Source organism: Dermacentor silvarum, chromosome 10 (genome assembly GCF_013339745.2).
Source record: "Dermacentor silvarum isolate Dsil-2018 chromosome 10, BIME_Dsil_1.4, whole genome shotgun sequence".
In the NCBI taxonomy this organism is placed as follows: domain Eukaryota; kingdom Metazoa; phylum Arthropoda; class Arachnida; order Ixodida; family Ixodidae; genus Dermacentor; species Dermacentor silvarum.
In genome coordinates, this window is record NC_051163.1 from 44342107 (window position 1) to 44361785 (window position 19679).

The window sequence follows — 19679 nt, forward strand, 5'->3', positions numbered from 1 at the left end:
GTTCTTTTCCCTTTCCACTCGCGCTACGTCAGCAGATGGGGCGGACGCATGAGGCGGCGAGCGCGTTTTGCGGTTTTGCCCGTCGCCGCGACACGACGCATCCGCGCGTCCGGATCGCGCTGGTGCGCGTTGATCGCGCGTCTCCAGAAACTCATTCCCCGGCGCGTATGTACAGTCGTAAATCTCTTCTCTGTTCAGTCGGACGTGTTTTCCTCGCTGTGAAAAGAATCCCGCCGCGATGCCGTGCAAATGCTGTGTACCTCGATGCCGCGGAGACTACACGGGGGACACGAAGGTGCACGTCTTCAAGTTCCCGAGAGATCAAGCTCTAAGGGACGCTTGGATTCGCGCTGTGCCACGGGAAAACCTCACGGTCACCGAACATTCCAGAGTAAGTTTTTTTATTTAGGTGTTAGTTAATTGAAAGACTATAAACGTACATGTGTAAGTGGCTCATGAGCCGCATGTTTGTGTGACCTGTAGCCGTCGGTTTGCTGATTGGAGCGTATTTTTATTGCGATAGCAATTATATGGACACTCAAAAGCAGATTTCTGCCGTCGGCGTCGCCGTCGCCGTCGGCGTCGCCGTCGCCGTCGCCGTCGCCGTGAGGTTCCGTATGACGTCATTTGGAGATGAAATCGTCGCCGCGCGCCGAACGCTGTATGTGCGAGTGAAAGGGCGCGAGGGGCGCGTCTTTCACGGGGAGTGAACGCACGGCGGAGAACAAACGCGCGTTCTGCGCCGTGCTCGCTTAAGGGCTGCAGAAGTAGGCGTCTCTTTTCTCCTTTACAATCACCATATATGTAGAGCAAACGCGCCTTCTTCGGACGCGCGAGAGGCCGTGGGGGAGGGGGAGGGAAGGGAGGCGACGTTTAGCTGCGGCACCAAGTGCCTATTTATATCAGAGGCTCCAGCAACAGTCACCAACGCCGCACGCATTTTGAGCTAACGCGGGCAAAACGCCGATGGCGTCGACAACAGTTCTGCGTGTTGTTGCTACCAAAGCCGCTCACCTTACTTCGTATGACATTGCTGTGTTGCTATCGCATTCATTGCTTCGCCCTTAGGGCGAAACTGTGACATTTTTTTTTTCTAGGTATGTGAACTTCATTTCATGGACGAGGACATTATTCGAGACGCGACGCATACAGATCAAGCAACTGGCCGCGTAATGACAGTGCCGCTATCTCATGTGCGCCTTCGCACAGACGCTGTACCGTCGAAGTTCCCGAATCATTCAAGCTACTTGTCCAGAAAGACCGCGAGGAGGGAAGATCCTGACTCCAAGCGCGCGCGAATAGAGAATGCAGCCCTTCAGAAAGCCATCGCTGAATCCAACGAGGCATTTATCAGAGCACGCGAGGAGGATAAAGTCAACAGTGTGAGCGAACTTGCCAACCACTTAAGGAGCCAAGGGATGAAGTTCTGGGATGATATCGAAAGAAATGAAAGGCTTCTTCTCATTCACATTGTCGACGATGAAGCACCGTGGTTGAAATACTCTGTTTGCGTGAAAGGAGATTTGAGCGTGACACTACACGTTATGAAAACGGCCGTAAAAAAGCTCGGTGCAAATCTCTGCGTTCCCGAAATCGCTAACAGTAAAAGGGGTATGGTGGAACTCCTGGAAGGCATCGAGAAGTGGGACTGTGACCTGATGTCCAACTCAGTCGCCGAAATTTGCGAGGCTGTTTGTTTACTGCTTGATCAGCTTTGCACGTCCCAAGCAGAAGATGACGCCAACTGTATTCAATTTCTGAAAGAGCAAGTCACCTTGCACCTATCGAAAAAACAGCGCAGGCGCTACTCTGCTGATTTCATGATGTTTTGCTGTATTGTTTTCACTATATCGCCCCATGCATACGCGTTCATACGTAGCCATGGAAGCATCACCTTGCCGCATCCTATGACGATAAGATCAGTGTGCTCGTCTTATGGTATGAGTCCTCAACAAGAGCATCAGAGTGAAACATTCCTCAGCTACATGACAACAAGAATTTCTGACCTGAAAGATGACCAGCGCTTTGTCACAGTTATGGTTGATGAAATACATATAAAACCTTACTTTGACTACAAAGGAGGCAATATTACCGGCGCTGCAATTAATAGAAATGAAGCTGCTAACTGTGCGCTCGTTTTCATGGTGCGCAGCGTGACGTGTAAATTCAAAGAAGTTGCGCACATCGTGCCGGTGCACCGAGTAGAGGCGGAGTTCCTGCAAAAGACGCTTAAAGACGTGATTTGTGGGCTGGAAAAGATTGGGTACCGGGTTATGTGCGTCGTCAGCGACAACAACTCTGTGAACAGAAAAGCGATGTCACTTTTCGAATCACCTCCGTGTAACAGAATTGTGTACCAACATCCATCAGACCCTTCAAGGCCGCTGTTCTTCGTTATAGACCCAGTGCACATTCTAAAATGCATACGAAATAACTGGATCAATCAGAAGAATGACCAAATTTGTTTCTACTTCCCGGAGATCCAAGGAGACACACCAGAATCAGAGCGAATGCAAACAGCGTCATTTGCAACAATCAGGGACCTTCACAGCAAAGAGTGTGACCAGCTGTTGAAATATGGCTATGGGCTGTCAAGAAAAGCCCTCTACCCTTCGAGTCTTGAAAGGCAGGACGTAAAGCTTGCTTTACAAATCTTCAATGACTATTTACCAGAGGCGTTACGTGCTCTTGGAGCAAAGCACAACCTATTCTCTTTCGAGGCCACAGCTACATTCGTCGAGATCATACTCAAGTGGTGGAAAATTGTAAACGTCAAAACTCCATGGAAGGGAGAAAGGCTTAGAGATCACTTCCAACAACCAGTGCTTTCCATTGATAACGATCCAAAAATTGACTTCTTGCACATGTTTCTGAAGTGGCTGGATGAGTGGAAGAACAAAGGTTTTGACAATGGTACTCTGACAAAGGAGACTCACGCTGCTCTCGAACACACCACCTATGCGCTTGTTGAGCTCGCTAGGTACAGCTTCGAAGAGCTTGGAATGTCATATGTCCTTTTTGGGAAGATTCAGACAGACTGCCTTGAAGATCGGTTTGGGAAGTATAGGCAGCTGGCAGGTGCGCAATATCACATCTCCATCAGGCAGATATATGAAGTCGAAAACAAGCTGCGCCTGCAGAGAACCTTGCTTACAGTTTCCCCTGACCAGCACTGGGAATGTGTCCGAAAGCAAGTCGAGGCATTGCTTCCCAGCAGCAACGTTGTTGTTACCAGCCAGGCTCTTACGAAGATGCAGGACGTCGTCCCAGTCCTCGTCTACGTTGCAGGTTATGCAGTATACGGGACCCTTAAAAAGTTGAAGTGCGAGCAATGCAGGGACTCGTTGACCGTGGACAAGAAGATCACAGTCTCTGCCACAAACGAACATTATGGTCTTGTGAAGCAGCTGGACCGAGGAGGTTTAGTTTATCCATCAATGTTTGCACTTAACGCAGTTGCTCACAGCTACGTTGTAGTAGAGCAGCTCGCTACAGAGCCAGCACTGCTTATGATGCCTGAACAACGCCAGGTGGTAACGAAAATGACGCTACAATTGCTGGCTAGTGAAGAGCAGTCCGACTTCGATACGTGTGAGAATGGCCCCACAGTTGAATTAGTGCTTAAACACATCCTGCGGTGCAGCACCAACATTCTGCTAAAGAACATTTGTAGGAATCTGAACGACAAACTTCTCGACGCTGCCGATAAATCAAAAAAAAAGGAAAGCCACAACTCTCGAGGCCAAATAACTGCATGCATTGCTTCTAATATAAAGCCAGCACAAAAAGAAACTGGGCTTCGCAAATAAATGTTTTGCTGCTACAGTTTTCTGGCGTTCTATTCTTTTTTAAATACATGCATGCTTGTTCTTGCAGAAAAAAAATGTTTCCGCGCAATGCACCTGCGAGACAACCTCTCTTGAACAGCGTTCCATATCTTTTTTTTTCAATCCGCCCCATCGTGTGACGTCACGCGAAGAGAGCTAAGGCCTTCATATTTTTCTAGAGGGTGTTGATCAAACGCGCCTTCTTCTGACGCACGAAAGGCCGTGGCGGGGGGGGGGGGGGGGAGGGGGAGGGAAGGGAGCGGATGTTTAGCTGCGGCACCAAGTGCCTATTTATATCAGAGGCTCCGTCAACAGTCACCAACGCCGCGCGCATTTTGTGCGAACGCGGGCAAAACGCCGACGGCGTCGACAACAGTTCTGCGTGTTGCCGGTGCTGCTGCATGTCCAAGTTTATACCGCTGATAAAGCTACTATCATTACTCCGTATAGCTCTCTACAAATTTGCTATCGCAATTGATGCTTCGCCTTTCAGGCGAAACTGCGACAACTTTGTTTTATATAAATAGGCATTTGGTGCCGCAGCTAAACGTCGCCTCCCCTCCCTCCTGTCCCCCCACGGCCTTTTGTGCGACGGAGTAAGTCGCGTTTGGTCTATATATATATATATATATATGGTGATTGTAAAGGAGCAAAGACACTTAATTCTGCAGCCCTTCTGGAAGCACGGCGCAGAACCCGCGTTTGCTCTCCGCCATGCGTTCGCTCCCAGTGAAAGCGCGGGTCCCTCGCGCGCTTTCACTCGCTCATAGAGCATACGGCACGCGGCGACGATTTCATCGCCGTTGACGTCATACGGAACCTCACGGCGACGGCGAAGCCGGCGGCAGAAATCCGCTTTGGAGTGTCCATATAATTGCTATCGCAATAATATGCGAGGACGCAACCAGTGATATTACGCCAGCAGTGCCGTACCGCACTACAAGGATGTTTTTTTATAATTGAGCTATCGAAAATTAGAGGACATTAACGGACGAACTTTTTAATTGCTAAATTGTGGACCCGAATTACGATAGAAAAGTAATAATTGTTTTAAAACACCCCATTCAGTTGTTTTCAGTGTGCTGTCTCGGGTTTTATTTTTTGGGCGTTGTAGAGAAAACGCGTGAAATATGAAAATACCTGCATGATTACGCCAATGCATCCTTTACTCGATGCCCAACGCGTCGCTCGCTTTCCCATTGGGGCGGCGGTTCCCTTAGTTCTGCATAAATTCCGTGAGGCGGCGCTCGTTGCCTTTTCAACTTCCGGCGGCGGCGGCGGCGGCGCGGCAGCGGCGGCTGAATACTTCCGCCTGCGCGTTGATAGCAGGTTACTAGATTACCTCTGTGGTTGATAGCGCCTGCCGCCTCCGAGACGGTAAGAGATGCTATAGTAATCTAAGAGGCCGCAGCACGTGATCTAGGTTGCAGGCGTGCGCCAATAGCGGCGCTCGTTGCCTTTTTGCGGAGACGAAAAAAGGCAGAGGGCACGGAACCGGGTTTATCGGACCACGCGGCAGGCATCTGGTAAAGGAGGCATTGATTACGCGTATGCGCGCTGCGACACCAGCGCTCCCAGGCGTTCCAAGAAAGAACGATGTGTTTGTACAGCGCTTCGTACTTTTGTGACTGGTGATTCATGCACACTCTAAGCATGCAAAATGCCTATGCTGTAGCCATTCAATTCATTTTGCTTCCGCCTAAACACTAGAGATTATATCACGAACATTGCTTTTCTGTCCCAAGAACACGTGTTAACGTCAATGCGTTTATTGTTAGACGAAGGGCCGCCTTCGTATAACATGGGTGTTTTCCGAACCTGTTGAGGTTCGGAAAACACCCATGTTTCATTGCGATAGCAATTATATGGACACTCCAAAGCAGATTTCTGCCGTCGGCGTCACCGTCGTCATCGCCGTTGCCGTTGCCGTTGCCGTCGCCGTGAGGTTCCGTATGACGTCAACGCGATGAAATCGTCGCCGCGCTCCGGACGCGCGGTATGTGCGAGTGAAAGGGCGCGAGGGACGCGCGCTTTCACGGGGAGCGAACGCACGTAGGAGAGCAAACGCGCGTTCTGCGCCGTGCTCCCTGAAGGGCTGCAGAAGTAGGTGTCTCTTTCCTCCTTTACAATCACCATATATGTAGAGCAAACGCGCCTTCTTCCGACGCGCGAAAGGCGGTGGGGGGGGGGAGGGGGAGGGGGGGAGGGGGAGGGAGGGAAGGGAGCCGACGTTTAGCTGCGGCACCAAGTGCGTATTTATGTAAAAACGTTGTGAGGCTAGAAGGTGGTAAAGACTTCTGACGCAGCTCGACGAGTGTCCCGTTCTGATGTCGTTGAAAACCTCGGAGCCGCCCCCAGAGGCTCCGGCAACAGTCACCAATGCCGCACGCGTTTTGTGCGAACGTGGGCAAAACGCCGACGGCGTCGACACCAGTTCTGCGTGTTGCCGGTGCTGCTGCATGTCCAAGTTTATACAGCTGATAAAGCTACTATCATTACTCCGTATAGCTCTCTACAAATTTTCTATCGCAATTGATGCTTCGCCTTTCAGGTGAAACTACGACAATATTTTTTTACCTAAACAGTTATGTTTATGTTATAAACAGTTATGTTTATGTTATCATGCAATGCACTGTGGTCCTTAAGTAGACGCATTCACAGCGCAACTCCTGAAATAAAAATTCTGGCATACAAAACGTTAATTAGACCAATCTTTGAGTACGCCAAAATAATATGGGACCCTTACACGGTAACGAATAAATCTAAACTTGATGAAATTCAACGCCTCGCTTTAAGGTTTTTTTTATAATAAGTACCGGCGCCATTACTCCCCCTCAGAACTTAATAAAATTGCCAATCTACCCTCTCTAGAATCAAGAACTTCCCTCGAAAGACTGAAATTTCTCTTTCTTGTCATTCACGATCTCGTTAGCATAAATAAAAACGAATACTTTATCATCCAACCTGACACCTATTTTAGACACAGGCACAGTATGTACATTCCCCCTCCCTCTGTCTTTATTGATTCTTTTAAATTTAGTTTTTTCCCTAGGGCTATCAATGAATGGAACGGGCTACCAGACACTATAGTCAAACTATCATCAATTGGTGAATTTCAGGAAAAGGTTAAGTCTATATATTTTACATAATTTGTCCCCTGTGGCCTTATTTTGTTTATGAGCATACCTCTATAGTGGTTTCCTAGAAAGTGTTCATCCGTCAGAATATTTGTTGAACTATGAAGACAGTAATACAAGTGTAATGTTGTGATCCATACCGCATGTTACTTTTGCCAAGTAACATAATGTTCCACTACCTGCCAAGGATTGTACCGCTTTGTTTGTTCTTTTTGTACTTTCCACTCCTGTAATGACCCATTGTGGGTTGACAGTATTAATAAATAAAAATAATAAATAAAAAAGCTAGGCCCGCATTAAGCACCCCTAGCTAAGTAAGCGACAACATACCTTTAAAAAACACAGACGTCTCAATGACTGCGTGCTCATGCGTCCTTGTATACTTTCTTTCACCAAAGAAACATTTCGAAACGTCGTATCTCTTAAAAGCTTGCGCTCTAGTGCACCCTGTGAGCCGCTCGCGTACGCCCAAGAATCATCGTTAGTTTTTTTTTTTACATACATCCAAAGAGGTTGAATGCTGCCTAAACTGCTGACAAACGGCGTGACCAATGATCGGATGAAACCTCTCTGTCTTACGGCGTAGCAGCCAAACGCTCTAACCGTGAGGCCACGCGATCGCACGCATCCGCGTCTCGAACAAAAGTTGGCCCGTTTCAACGATTAATTAGCGCATGCCTGAGTTGCCACTTTCTTGCGTTCTTCCACAGCGAAGTCTCGAGCGAATAAGTAAGTATTTTCTTACTTATTTGCTGTTTTGTTTCCCTTTCTTAACTTCGTCGCAAAACATCTTGTAGTTTTTAATATTCTTACTGTTTCAGACACTGCCCGTCGTTCTTCTTTTAGGCTTGCTCGCCCATTCCCCTATTTTACATGCTATTTTATTATCTTAGAGGCTATAAAACGTTAATGTAGATGCTACCGTTTTCCGCAACACTGATACAACTGGTAGCGCACAAATATTCTTCATGTCTGTGACCTTTACACAAATTGAAGAAAGCTTGCCTATAAAGATGCCAGACTGGGTAATCCCGCCACCTATATTGCATCATGCAAAATCGAAGCAGCTGTTTGTCAAAAGAACAAAGGAAAATTTGAACACGGACGTTCTCAGCTACCCTTCTTTTTTGGCCCGAAAGTCTATAATACCCAGCTGAAACATGGAGCCGGCTACTGTTAGAACAGATGTTTGTTATCCCTCTTGAGCCTGAACTGCATTTTGCTATGTTCAACATTTGGAGCGCGTAAAGAAACTCCCTGATATAAATCTTAGCGCCATTACTTTGGCTTGCTAAAGACATCAATGCGTATACTGTCAGTGACTGCACTTTGAGACTTTGCTAGACTTCACTGTGCGTTTCATTTTGATCTACCTTTCTAAAAAGTAATTTGCACCATCGCTCAAGTGGTTTTTAATGTCAATGTAATATATCGACCCTCTCACTTGTTTATCCGCAGAGCAATCATCCTGCCGAGTATACAACAGACGTGGAAAAATAGTGATAACACAGCGTAGCGACCTCGACACGAGAGAGAGAGAGAGAGATACGAAGAGGGAAAGGTAGGGAGGTTAACCAAGGACGTGCCCGGTTGGGTACGCTACACTTGGAGAGGGGAAAGAGGAAGAATAGATAAGGAGAGAAAAGAAAAAAAATGGAGTCGGTCATTCGCAGAGACAGTCACACAAAATTCAGAAATCAAGGACGAGAAGGCACGTTTTACTACTGAATGTGAGCAGCTTAATCAACAAATGGTATCCAATGCTTGAAGGATTGTTAATCTTAAACAGTACTCGCGAAACCTGAATGTTGAGATTAAAGGCATCCCTGCCATGAAAGAAAAGAGCTTAAACCATCGAGATCGGAAATATCGGGGAAGCAATCAATGAACCAGTATCGAAAGATGGCATGGAAATCCGCCACAGAGCTAAGACCCAACTTAAGCAAATATAGTTGTGCAGATTCGTTGCCGTGAAAAACGGACATTCTACATAAAGCATCTCGTAAAGTACGATTGTGCCCAGCTGATCTCGACCAGCCGCCTAATTATGTTAACGAAAACTTCTGCCCACCGCTGAAGAAGCTGCTTGATTTAGCTATTACAAGGAAAAATTCAAAGCACTTCCACTACCGTGAAGTTGGAAGCCAGCGTAGCTGTGACTGTGGTGGGTCTTCTGTAGTGAATACTGCCCCCACAATGAGAATGGGCGTATCGTCGTTGGGCATCGCCCAACCGACATGTCTATCATGCACGTTCCGGTGGAAAACGTTCCGAGGAAGTTGGCGCTAGCGTTGCCGAGGCGTGCACCACCGTTGTCGGGCTCCTAGAGGGCGAGACGACGCTGACGTTCGGACTCAACGTCCGCAACTCAGGGTCGGTGGCTCTTCGCTGACGTTTGCCCTCAGCATCGCCCTCCCGAAACTCGGGATCCGCGGCTGTTCGCTGACGTTTCGCCTGGGCTTCGGAAGCTCTCCCCGCTCGAATCGGAACGTCGACACCGAGCACTTTTCCGAGCGCGTTCGTGGCGACGTGCTCAAACGCGTTAGGGCACGTCATCAGTTGCTCATGCATGGCTGATACCCCCTTAAGCAATGGAACATACCCCCGTAAACGCGGCCTCCCCATAACTACGACAGAAGAGAAGTAAAATTCTACGCTTAAACGATTAGCGGCAACCCAGCCAGCTGTGGAAGCAGACGACGACGAGAAAAGCGGAAGCAGTGGCACGCGCTCGTGCTCGGCACGGCGTCCAACGGCACGAGCGCAAACCGATGGGCGTCAACGAGCTAGCTGCGGAAGAAGACGACGACGCTCGAACCAATGCTGATGATGATAGTTTTTTTTCTACATGCGGACAAGATCATGGGAAACCTAGCCCTTAACAGGTTCGCTGTAGAAAAGAAAATGAATGGCAGTTAGTGTGGACCCGACGCAGCAATATCTTTGCTCGGAAAATCGAATCTTCATGAGTGCTCCGAATGTGCCCCGTGTCTGGCAGATTAAGTTAGATTAAGGTAGATGAAGTTCGATACTCTGAACAGCTTTGGTTTAAAAATGTTCGACAACGGTAACAAGCAGTATCTAAACCCTCAAGACTTGAGTAGCCGTTTCAGCATCAAAAATTGGCCGCTGTTCTTTCCTTCACATTGACCCCCAGTCTCCAAAAGACGACGATTTTTGTGGATTTCTTTTCTGCTTCGACTTTGCTTTCGATGTTATGATAACCGAAACATTGTGTAAAACAGATCACGAGGGGCTTAGATTACCAGGTTACGTGTCTTTCTTACTGAACAGGCACAATTGAGAGGGTGGAGGCGTATTACTAGTAATAAAAAGGGCCTGAACTGTGAAATTGTTTTGGAATTCTAATTTATGTCTGAACATCAAGAAAGTCTATCCTTACAATGTAATAATTTTGTATTCTGTGTTACGTATCGCCCGCCAATGGTAGAATTTCCAATTTCCTCGCTTATATAGACGAATATTTGAGCTGGAGCACTCATAGCAAGTACACTTTGGTACTTGGCGGTAATTTGAACATCGACATTTCAAGTGCGATTAGTGCGCTACTGAACTTGCCCATTTACTGGAAGCAAGGGCCTTCTAGTGTGCCATACACATGCTGACACGTATTCAGTGGGACAAATCAACTTTACTTGACAAGTTCGTTACAAATCCAAACGAAAAAATCCTAACTGTAGGTGTTATACAAGCTGATATTAGCGCCCATTTACCTATTTACATCTTTATCAAGCACGAGCCATTTTGCACTAAACACAAGCAAACTGTATCGTCGCGTTCTTGAAATATAAAGATTCACGCTGTAGAATTTCAAGCAACATCTGGGTGATGTGACGTGGGAGGGGGTATATTCCAAGTCAGGTCCAAATCTTGCATATGACGCATATATCGCTACACATGAGAAAACACATGAGCAATGTGTTTTCGGTACCTCTTCTACCGAAAACACCAGCGGGAAAAGCACGAGAGACATGGATAACAAAAGATTGCCTGAAGGCAATACGCTATAAAAATACACGGTGTGAACGTTTTATAAATCTAGAACTCAGAGGACACGGAGGTATTTATAGCACACTGAAACACAGTCAAAAGCATGAAGCGAAATTCCAAAAGACGACCTTTGTTAGCTGTTCATCACAGAAATCCTAAAAAAAAAGTCATTTTCTGGAAACGTAGAAAAACGTTTCAAAACGTTGCTGAATTCGGAAACGAACCCAACAGTAGATCACTCAACGTTAGGTGGTCAATTAACATCTGATCGTGAATTAGCAAATGCTTTTAATGCATTCCTTGTTACACCAAGTGACACTCCGTACACCGATAAGTATGTTAGATACGTACTTAGGACCACGTTTATGTGAAAGTACTTTTCTTACTCCCGCAGTTGCTGAAAAAGTAAAAAATTCTAAAAAGTAGCGACATTGGCGGCCTTCAAATTCAACCAGCAAAAATAGTCGCCAGTCTCACTGCACCTGCTTTAACCTACATCATAAATCTTGTTTTTTCTTCTGGCATTGTTCAAAAAATATTGAAATTGCCAATGTTGCTGTTATATTCAAGGGTGGAGGTAGGAATAATTTATCGAACTTTAGACCCATTTCTGTTCTTACTATCGTTTCAAGGTGCATTACAAAGATACTGACGCGTATAATTTTTTAAGTAAGCACAATATTGCTACGAGAGAGACATTCAGCCTGCTGCAGACGACGAAGAAGACGGCTCTCTCTGGTGCTGGTGGCTGTCCACCATCTTGGCTACTGTGTGTCTCCCATACTGTAAATACAGTGTAAATAGTCCCGCCTTGTGTCGTTTTACGTAACATCTTTTTGGTGGAGGTGCTGGGACGACGCCCTTGACTGCCTCGATGGTGCCTCCTTCTTTTCATCCCTGGACCTTCGGTCTGGCTACTGGCAAATCGCTGTAGACGACCTGGATCGCGAGAAGACCGCCTTCGTGACCCCTGATGGCCTTTACCAATTCAAGGTCATGCCTTTCGGTCTCTGCAACGCACCAGCCACGTTTGAGAGAATGATGGACACACTGCTTCAATGATTTAAATGGTCGACGTGTTTATGTTACCTAGACGACGTGATAACTTTCTCCCCCACTTTCGCAACACACCTACAGCGCCTTTCGACCATTCTAGCAATCTTCCGACGAGCTGGCCTCCAGCTAAATTCCTCGAAGTGCCACTTCGCTCTTCGTCAAATTACTGTCCTGGGCCACCTCGTTGACGCTTCCGGTGTCCGACCGGACCCAGCGAAGGTACACGCTGTCACGAACTTCCCCGTTCCACGGTCTGTCCATGACGTTCGTAGCTTCGTGGGGCTTTGTTCCTACTTTCGCCGTTTTGTGAAAAACTTTGCGGCACTCGCACGTCCACTCACTGACCTTCTCAAACAAGACGTCCCGTTTTGTTGGGGTCCTCTACAAGCTGACGCCTTCTCTGAGCTCATCGCCGCCCTAACGACTCCACCTATTCTTGCCTATTTTGACCCAGCTGCTCCCACGGAAGTGCGCACAGATGCTAGTGGTCACGGCATCGGTGCAGTTTTAGCCCAAAACCAACGAGGCGCTGACCGTGTTATTGCGTACGCAAGTCGTCTCCTATCGAAATCTGAACGCAATTACTCTATTACGGAACGGGAATGTCTTGCCCTTGTCTGGGCGGTTTCGAAATTCCGTCCTTACTTGTATGGCCGCCCTTTCCGTGTTGTCACCGATCATCACGCTCTCTGTTGGCTTTCTTCACTGAAGGACCCTACTGGACGACTTGGTCGTTGGGCACTGCGCCTTCAGGAGTACTCTTACTCAGTTACCTACAAGTCTGGCCGCCTCCATCTGGACGCGGACTGCTTGTCCGGCTACCCTGTTGACCAACAAGAAGGGACCGGACATCGAAACTAACCCCTGCGTTATGTCTATGTCTCAGTTTCTCCAGATTGGTGACGAACAACGCCGTGATGCTTCTTTGCGATCGCTCATTGATCGGCTGGAATCCGCACCTAACGATGCCTCACTGCGCATGTTCGTCCTCGTGAATGGCACACTTTACCGTCGTAACGTCCAATCAGATGGCCCTGAGCTGCTTCTCGTTGTGCCTAAACAGCTGCGTTCAACGGTACTGCGTGAGCTTGACGACGAACCAACTGCTGGTCACCTTGGTGTGTCCCGCACGTACGACCGTGTCCGGCGCCGCTTCTTTTGGCGCAGTCTCGCCCGGTCTGTTCGACGTTACGTGACCTCCTGCGACAAATGCCAACGTCGGAAACGTGCTGCCGCACCCTCGGCTGGACTGCTTCAGCCGCTCTCCATCCCGACCGAACCATTCTTCCGTGTTGGTTTGGACCTTCTCGGTCCTTTTCCTGAGTCACGGTCCGGCAACAAGTGGGTCGCCGTTGCTATGGATTATGCGACCAGGTATGCAATCATTCGAGCGCTCCCCACCAGCACTGCTACTGACGTTGCCGATTTCTTGCTGCACGATGTTATTCTGCACCATGGCGCCCCTAGCCAATTGCTCACAGATCGAGGCCGCGCATTTTTATCACGGGTAATCGACGATCTGTTGCGCTCCTCCTCAACGCAGCACAAGTTGACAACTGCCTACCATCCCCAAACAAATGGCCTCACCGAGCGACTAAATCGCACCCTCACGGACATGCTCTCAATGTATGTTTCATCTGACCACCGTGACTGGGACCTGGCGTTACCTTACGTGACCTTCGCGTACAATTCATCGCGTCACGATACCGCCGGTTATTCACCCTTTTATATGCTCTTTGGCCGTGAACCGACGTTACCAATGGACACCCTACTACCGGCTGCTGCCGCGCCGCCAAGCGAATATGCACGTGATGCCATCGCTCGTGCCGATCACGTGCGTCAGATCGCCCGCTCTAGGCTGTTGGCCTCGCAAGCGACCCAGAAGCGCCTCTGTGACAGCCGGCATCACGACGTTCGCTTCTCACCCGTTGCCTTAGTTCTCCTGTGGTGTCCATTCCGTCGTGTTGGCTTATCCGAAAAGTTGTTATCTCGATACACGGGTCCTTACCGAATCGTCCGCCAGGTCACGGACGTCGCCTACGAGATTGTTCCCGTCTCTCCGACTTTACCGCCTGCGATCGCTCCCAGTGACATAGTTCACATCAGCAGACTGAAAGCCTACCACCCTCCTCCTAACGACAATGTGTGAAGCGCGCCGAGACGGCGCTTCCACCGCCGGGGGTAATGCTACGAGAGAGACATTCAGCCTGCTGCAGACGACGAAGAAGACGGCTCTCTCTGGTGCTGGTGGCTGTCTACCATCTTGGCTACTGTGTTTCTCCCATACTGTAAATACAGTGTAAATAGTCCCGCCTTGTGTCGTTTTACGTAACAATATTTTAACGTCTCAGTTTGGCTTCGTCAATGGAAAATCTACAGAATTAGCTCTTCTGTATGAAAAAAAAGAAATGATTTTCGATTCTTTTGGAAAACAGGCTTATGCTATGGGCAGTTATGTCCACTTCTCAAAAGCCTCCAATGGGCTTCATCAGAAAGCTTTGCTTCGAAAACGCGACCATTACTGCTTTCGTGCGGACTTGTTAGACCTGATTAGGACATATCTAGTGAACAGGAAACAAGTCACAATAAATTATTGCATATTAGATATCGAAGATATGAGTGTTGTTGTCCCTCAGGGCAGCATACTTGGCCCCCTACTGTTCAATATCTATGTCAACGATATAGTTCGCATTGGAGAGAGTGCTTGAATTATACCTATGCAGACGGCAAGAGTATATTGTTTCGGGAAACTCGATTAGCGAATTTGAATTAACGGCAAAGAACACGCTTGATTAACTATAGGAGTGGCGTACCATTGCCTCGTTTACGATAAACACTTCAAAAGCAAAATCCATTTTATTCCGAAATAGAAATAAACCACTGCTACGCTCAATCCTGGTCAGCACTGTTAGACGTTATGCCATGTTTAAGTTGTCTAGGTACGACATTATGGCAAGCATTATAACATGGTATGGGACATTGATATCAGTGATGGTGTTAACAAACGTCCATAGCATTAGGTATTTTGGCTGAGCTGCGTTTTTTTTTTTGCTTCGCTGCAGAAATCAATGTACTAATCTCGAACGCCCTATTTCAGTCACAGCTCACATATGCTCACTTGGCGTGCAGTACCACCACCAACACAAATATTTCAACATTGCACAGACTGCACAAAAAGGCGATTCGCATGATTGCTAATGTCCCGTTTCACGCTCACACCACTGCTCTATTCGATTTACTGATGACAAAACCTTTTGCTGAATTTTATCACCATTTACTATTGCACCGACATGAAACAGACAGCAAAAGCAGTAACCCGTCCTTTGCTCCCTCGCCAATCTAACCTGGCAATAAAGACGTTACCCCACGCGCAATAACGATTACTGGCGTATTACTCGATTAAGAACCAATTACCGTCGACAAATGCTGCTTTGTCGACTCCCAAAGCTACTCTGAAACAAGTCTGAAACCGAAAAAGGCTGAAACCGAAAACATCGATGCAGCTAACACACCTAACGACATAATATAAGCGTATAAATTTTGTTATCTGAATAATACAGTTCTGTCACACATATAACCATCGACCATAAATATTTTATGTTTCACTTACATGTTGATATGGTAATTAGTACGGTATTTGGTATGGTACTGGTATGTATCTCATGACATACCATGGTAGTATAGGTATTGTATGGATACGCTATGGTGTCTTTGCTTTGAATTTTTATTCCTGTTTTTTTCTTCATTCTTTTCATGCCTTTATTCTTTTGTACTCTTCAGCCAATATCAATACACTTGAGTCTGTTCGGCATTATATATATAGATATATGTACATTAAAGGGCCCCTAAACCACCTCAGATATTGTTTGAACATTTCAAGTAAACACGCGCATCGCGTTCAGAGTGCCGTCACGATCAACGATGCCAAACGGGCGCGCCATAAAATAAAGAAAAAAACAATGCCGTCATCCTCTCCTGGCCTTTCCGGTATCCTCAGCGGCCGTCACGATGTCAGCAGGATGCATCCGATGATGTCAACAGCGGTTATGACGCCCATTGGTCGAACAAGGACCTATGACTTCCGGTTTGTCTGCTAGCAGGTACGCGCGCTCCCTGCTCTTCCTCGTCGTGTTGCTCGCTTGTGCGCCCTTGCGAATCGGTAATAACAGCCCGCAATGCGAGTGCCAAATCGCTCACGTTCCATCCAACACAGTCGTGCTTACCGGTCTGATTAGCTGCGCGAACAGAGTGCGACAGTGTTGGCCTTTCTAGACGTGCGCGCAACACAGGGTCCATAGCGGCACGCTTCGCATGAGAACAGGCCGGCACGGAAGCAACAGCAAGTAGCCGAGAAGCGCTTAGTCGCGGCTAAGGCCCGTCCACGTTACCGGCACGGTAACTCGCCGCACGCCGTTTGCCATTCGCGGGCCGCCGTTCGACAGCGGTTTTGCTCGCGAACGGCGAGATTTCCTTGCCGTAAGTAGACACCGGGACTCATTTGTGTGGCAGCATCACAGCCATGATCGCTCGACGGCGCCGACATCGTCGCTAGGCCGTTTCCGGTTTCCTTCAAAGCTAAAGCGGACGGCGCTTCGAAATGAATTGCCGACGCTCACAAGCCGCAACATTTTATTGCGACAGCAATTATACGGACACTTCAACGGGATTTCTGCCGTCGGCGTCGCCGTCGCCGTGAGGTTCCGTATAGATTCCAAGGGCGATAAAATCTTCGTCGCGCGCCGTATGCGCGAGTAAAAGCGCGCGGGGGACGCGCGCTATCACGGAGAGCCAACGCACGGCGGAAAGCAAACGCGATTGTCGCGCGAAAGGCCGGGGGGGGGGGGGGGGTATGGGGGGGGGAGGGAGGCGGGGCGACGCTGTGCTACAGCACCAAATACTTATCTTGCAACCCAGCGCAAGGGGAACTGGCAACGCGATCTCCCACGCGAAAGCAAAAAAAAAAAAAAAGCGGGGAGGCAGCGCAGGAGGGAGGGGGGGGTGCAGCTTCTGCTCTGCCAACAAATACGCTTGCGCTGGCTGTGGTGGCCGTCGTTCGCACCGTCTCTTATCTCCACATGGCTCTGACCTTTGTATGCGCTGTGCATTCGCCGCTCAGTTTCCGTTGAAGTGATAGACCGCACGCTTCTTCGCTCGCTGGCTGCAGCGGCTGCGCTTGCTGCCAGCGTTTTGACAGTCGTTGTCTGCGGTCATTCAGTGTGATCTGTTCATGTTTGCTTGTACGCGATGACACCACGCTTGTCAATTCAGTTAGAAAGCGAATGTGTCCACGTTTATGCGGCCGATAAAACTACTCTACTATCCCTACTCCGAATAGATTTCTACCAATTTGCTGTCACAATAGATGCTTCGCCTTTCGGGCGAAACTGCGACATTTTTTTAGGGGCGAAGCTCCTTAGGGCCGAGTCTTGTCCTTCGTCCGTTGTTCGTAGCTCTCTGGTTAGCATGGAGACCGCTAGGGGCGCAGCGGTGCGCAAGGGCTATATAAGCGCTCTATATACTGTACACACGTGTAGTATATATATATATATATATATATATATATATATATATAGTATATGTACACCAAGCCCCCACTTCCGGTTCCGGGAGCCGGAACCGGAAGCCGACTTCCGGCTTTCAGAGAACGCTTCCGGCGTTTTGCCTGAATGATCCCCCGGTGCTTCGCCCACTCATCATCATTCACTTCGTGCATATGCGGTGTTTTTTATCGTTGTTATCGCTCTTCGCGATAATTGCACACAAAGAAGAAAAATACGCTGATATTAGCGGCGCCGTCTGCTGCGATGCGAGCACAGCCGAGCTGGTCGACTCCCGTCGGTAGCCGTGCACTGCAGCTGACCTGCAGCCGATGTTTTCGCCGCCTGTGGCAGAGGCACGCAGCTTCGCGGTCGTAGACTGGCCCGTTGATCGTGCTCCGGGTGGTGCGCCGGCCGAACTGCTGTCTACTTTGGACGCCTCTCGTGCGGCAGACGTTCTACGGCACTGGAAGCCGGTTCGCCGTCGGTATATTTGCCGCTAGCGTGGACGTGCCTTAACCGGAAATGGACAGCGCGTTGGCGATGACATTTGGAGGAGCACTCGGCGAGGAGGAGAGACCAGCCGACGAGGAGATTACCGTATGAAAGAGCGAAACGAGCGAGGGCCGTGTTTCGATCATCAAACGCGTGTAACTCCGCTATTACGGCATCATTACGAAAAATTCTTGCGGCTACGTGTTCGTTGTAGACTCGTGTACAACTGCAGCACCACAACTAAATTTCGACCTCTGAGTGGTTTAGGGGCCTTTTAAGTGTGAATTCTGTATGGCTCATGTACATCACCATGTACACATTTAAAAAGATAAGTACTCGCATGTCCCACTTGCCATGTTTATGGGGCGCAGTCCTCTGTCAAAGCAACAGCGGCTTTTTTACGGTGTCCCCTGACACTTGATTTTCGAAATATAGATTTTATTTGACTTCATTTCACAGCTAGTTCCGTTCAGCAGAAACAGAAATACCTGCCCGCTATAAAGTTAACATCATGGAATATCACGGCTAGCCTTTTTTTTTTTACTTTGCCTCGGTTATATTCATTCACTTGTACATTCAATTCGTACCAATTGACCACGTGTGCAGGTTCGATTCAAGCACCAAGGTAACTTTGTCCTTCGGTGTCATCACCAGCAGCAGCTAGCTTTTATGTCCCCTTCAGGATCAAGGTGTGTATCAGCGATATCCAGTTACCCCTGTCTTGCACTAGCTTATTCCACGTTGTGCCTGCAAGTTTCCGACATGCATCGCACCATCTAATTCCCTGCCGACCTCGACTGCGCTTCCCTTGTCTTGGAACCCATTCTGTAGCACCAATATAGGTTACCTGTCTACGCGTTACATGGCCTGCTCAACCCCCTTTTTTTTCTTTTAATGTCAGCCAATATCAACTGAACCGTTTGATCTCCCCTCCACACTGCATTCTTCCGGCTTCTTCGTCTTATACGCTATTCAGCTTTCGTTCTATCGCTCGTTGCACTGTCCCTATAGCTTCTTCTCAAACTTCTTTGTTGAGCTTCAAGTTTCTGCCCCAGTCGTTGGTACTCCTAGAATGCGATGACTCAGAATTTTCTCTCCACGGATAGTGGTAAGTTGTCTCTCATGATCTGGTAATGCCTCCCATAATAGCTCCAAACCATCTATATTGTTCTGAAGAAATATTTTTTTTCGGGATCAGGATCCTCTGTGAGTAATTCACCTAGATAAACGTACTCTTGCACATATGCTAGAGGCTGACTGCCAATTACGAATTCTGATTATCTTGCCAAGCTATTACCATTGTCTTCTGCATTCCAACCTTCAACACTACTCTTACACTTTTTAGGTTAAAGTCCTCAATCATTTGCTGCGGCTTATCCCTATCGTTGCTGGATGGGAGAAGGTATTCTGCAAACAGTAGGTTGCCGAGATAAACCACGGTGCGCTTTCAGAGCCAATACCAACCAGTTCCATGGGTCATGTGCTTCCCTGGCCACGTCCAGGTCATGTTCGCCAGAAGAGTGCCATTTTTTCCTGGTCTCGCTTTAAAAACACTTAGGTCTCTGACAGCCACTGGAGGCACCATGTGTTCGTGCAGGTCGTCTGTCACTTCGAAT

At 48.2% G+C, this 19679-nt stretch overlaps 1 protein-coding gene across 1 annotated transcript; it reads left to right on the forward strand.

Moving 5' to 3' along the window:
• Positions 1-238: 238 nt before the first annotated feature.
• On the forward strand, positions 239-18727 carry LOC125941009 (uncharacterized). The gene is made up of 3 exons (XM_049657885.1): positions 239-391; positions 1098-3439; positions 18670-18727. Exons 1-3 carry the CDS (start codon positions 239-241, stop codon positions 18725-18727), a joined length of 2553 nt encoding a protein of 850 aa, XP_049513842.1.
• The last annotated feature ends 952 nt before the right edge of the window (positions 18728-19679 follow it).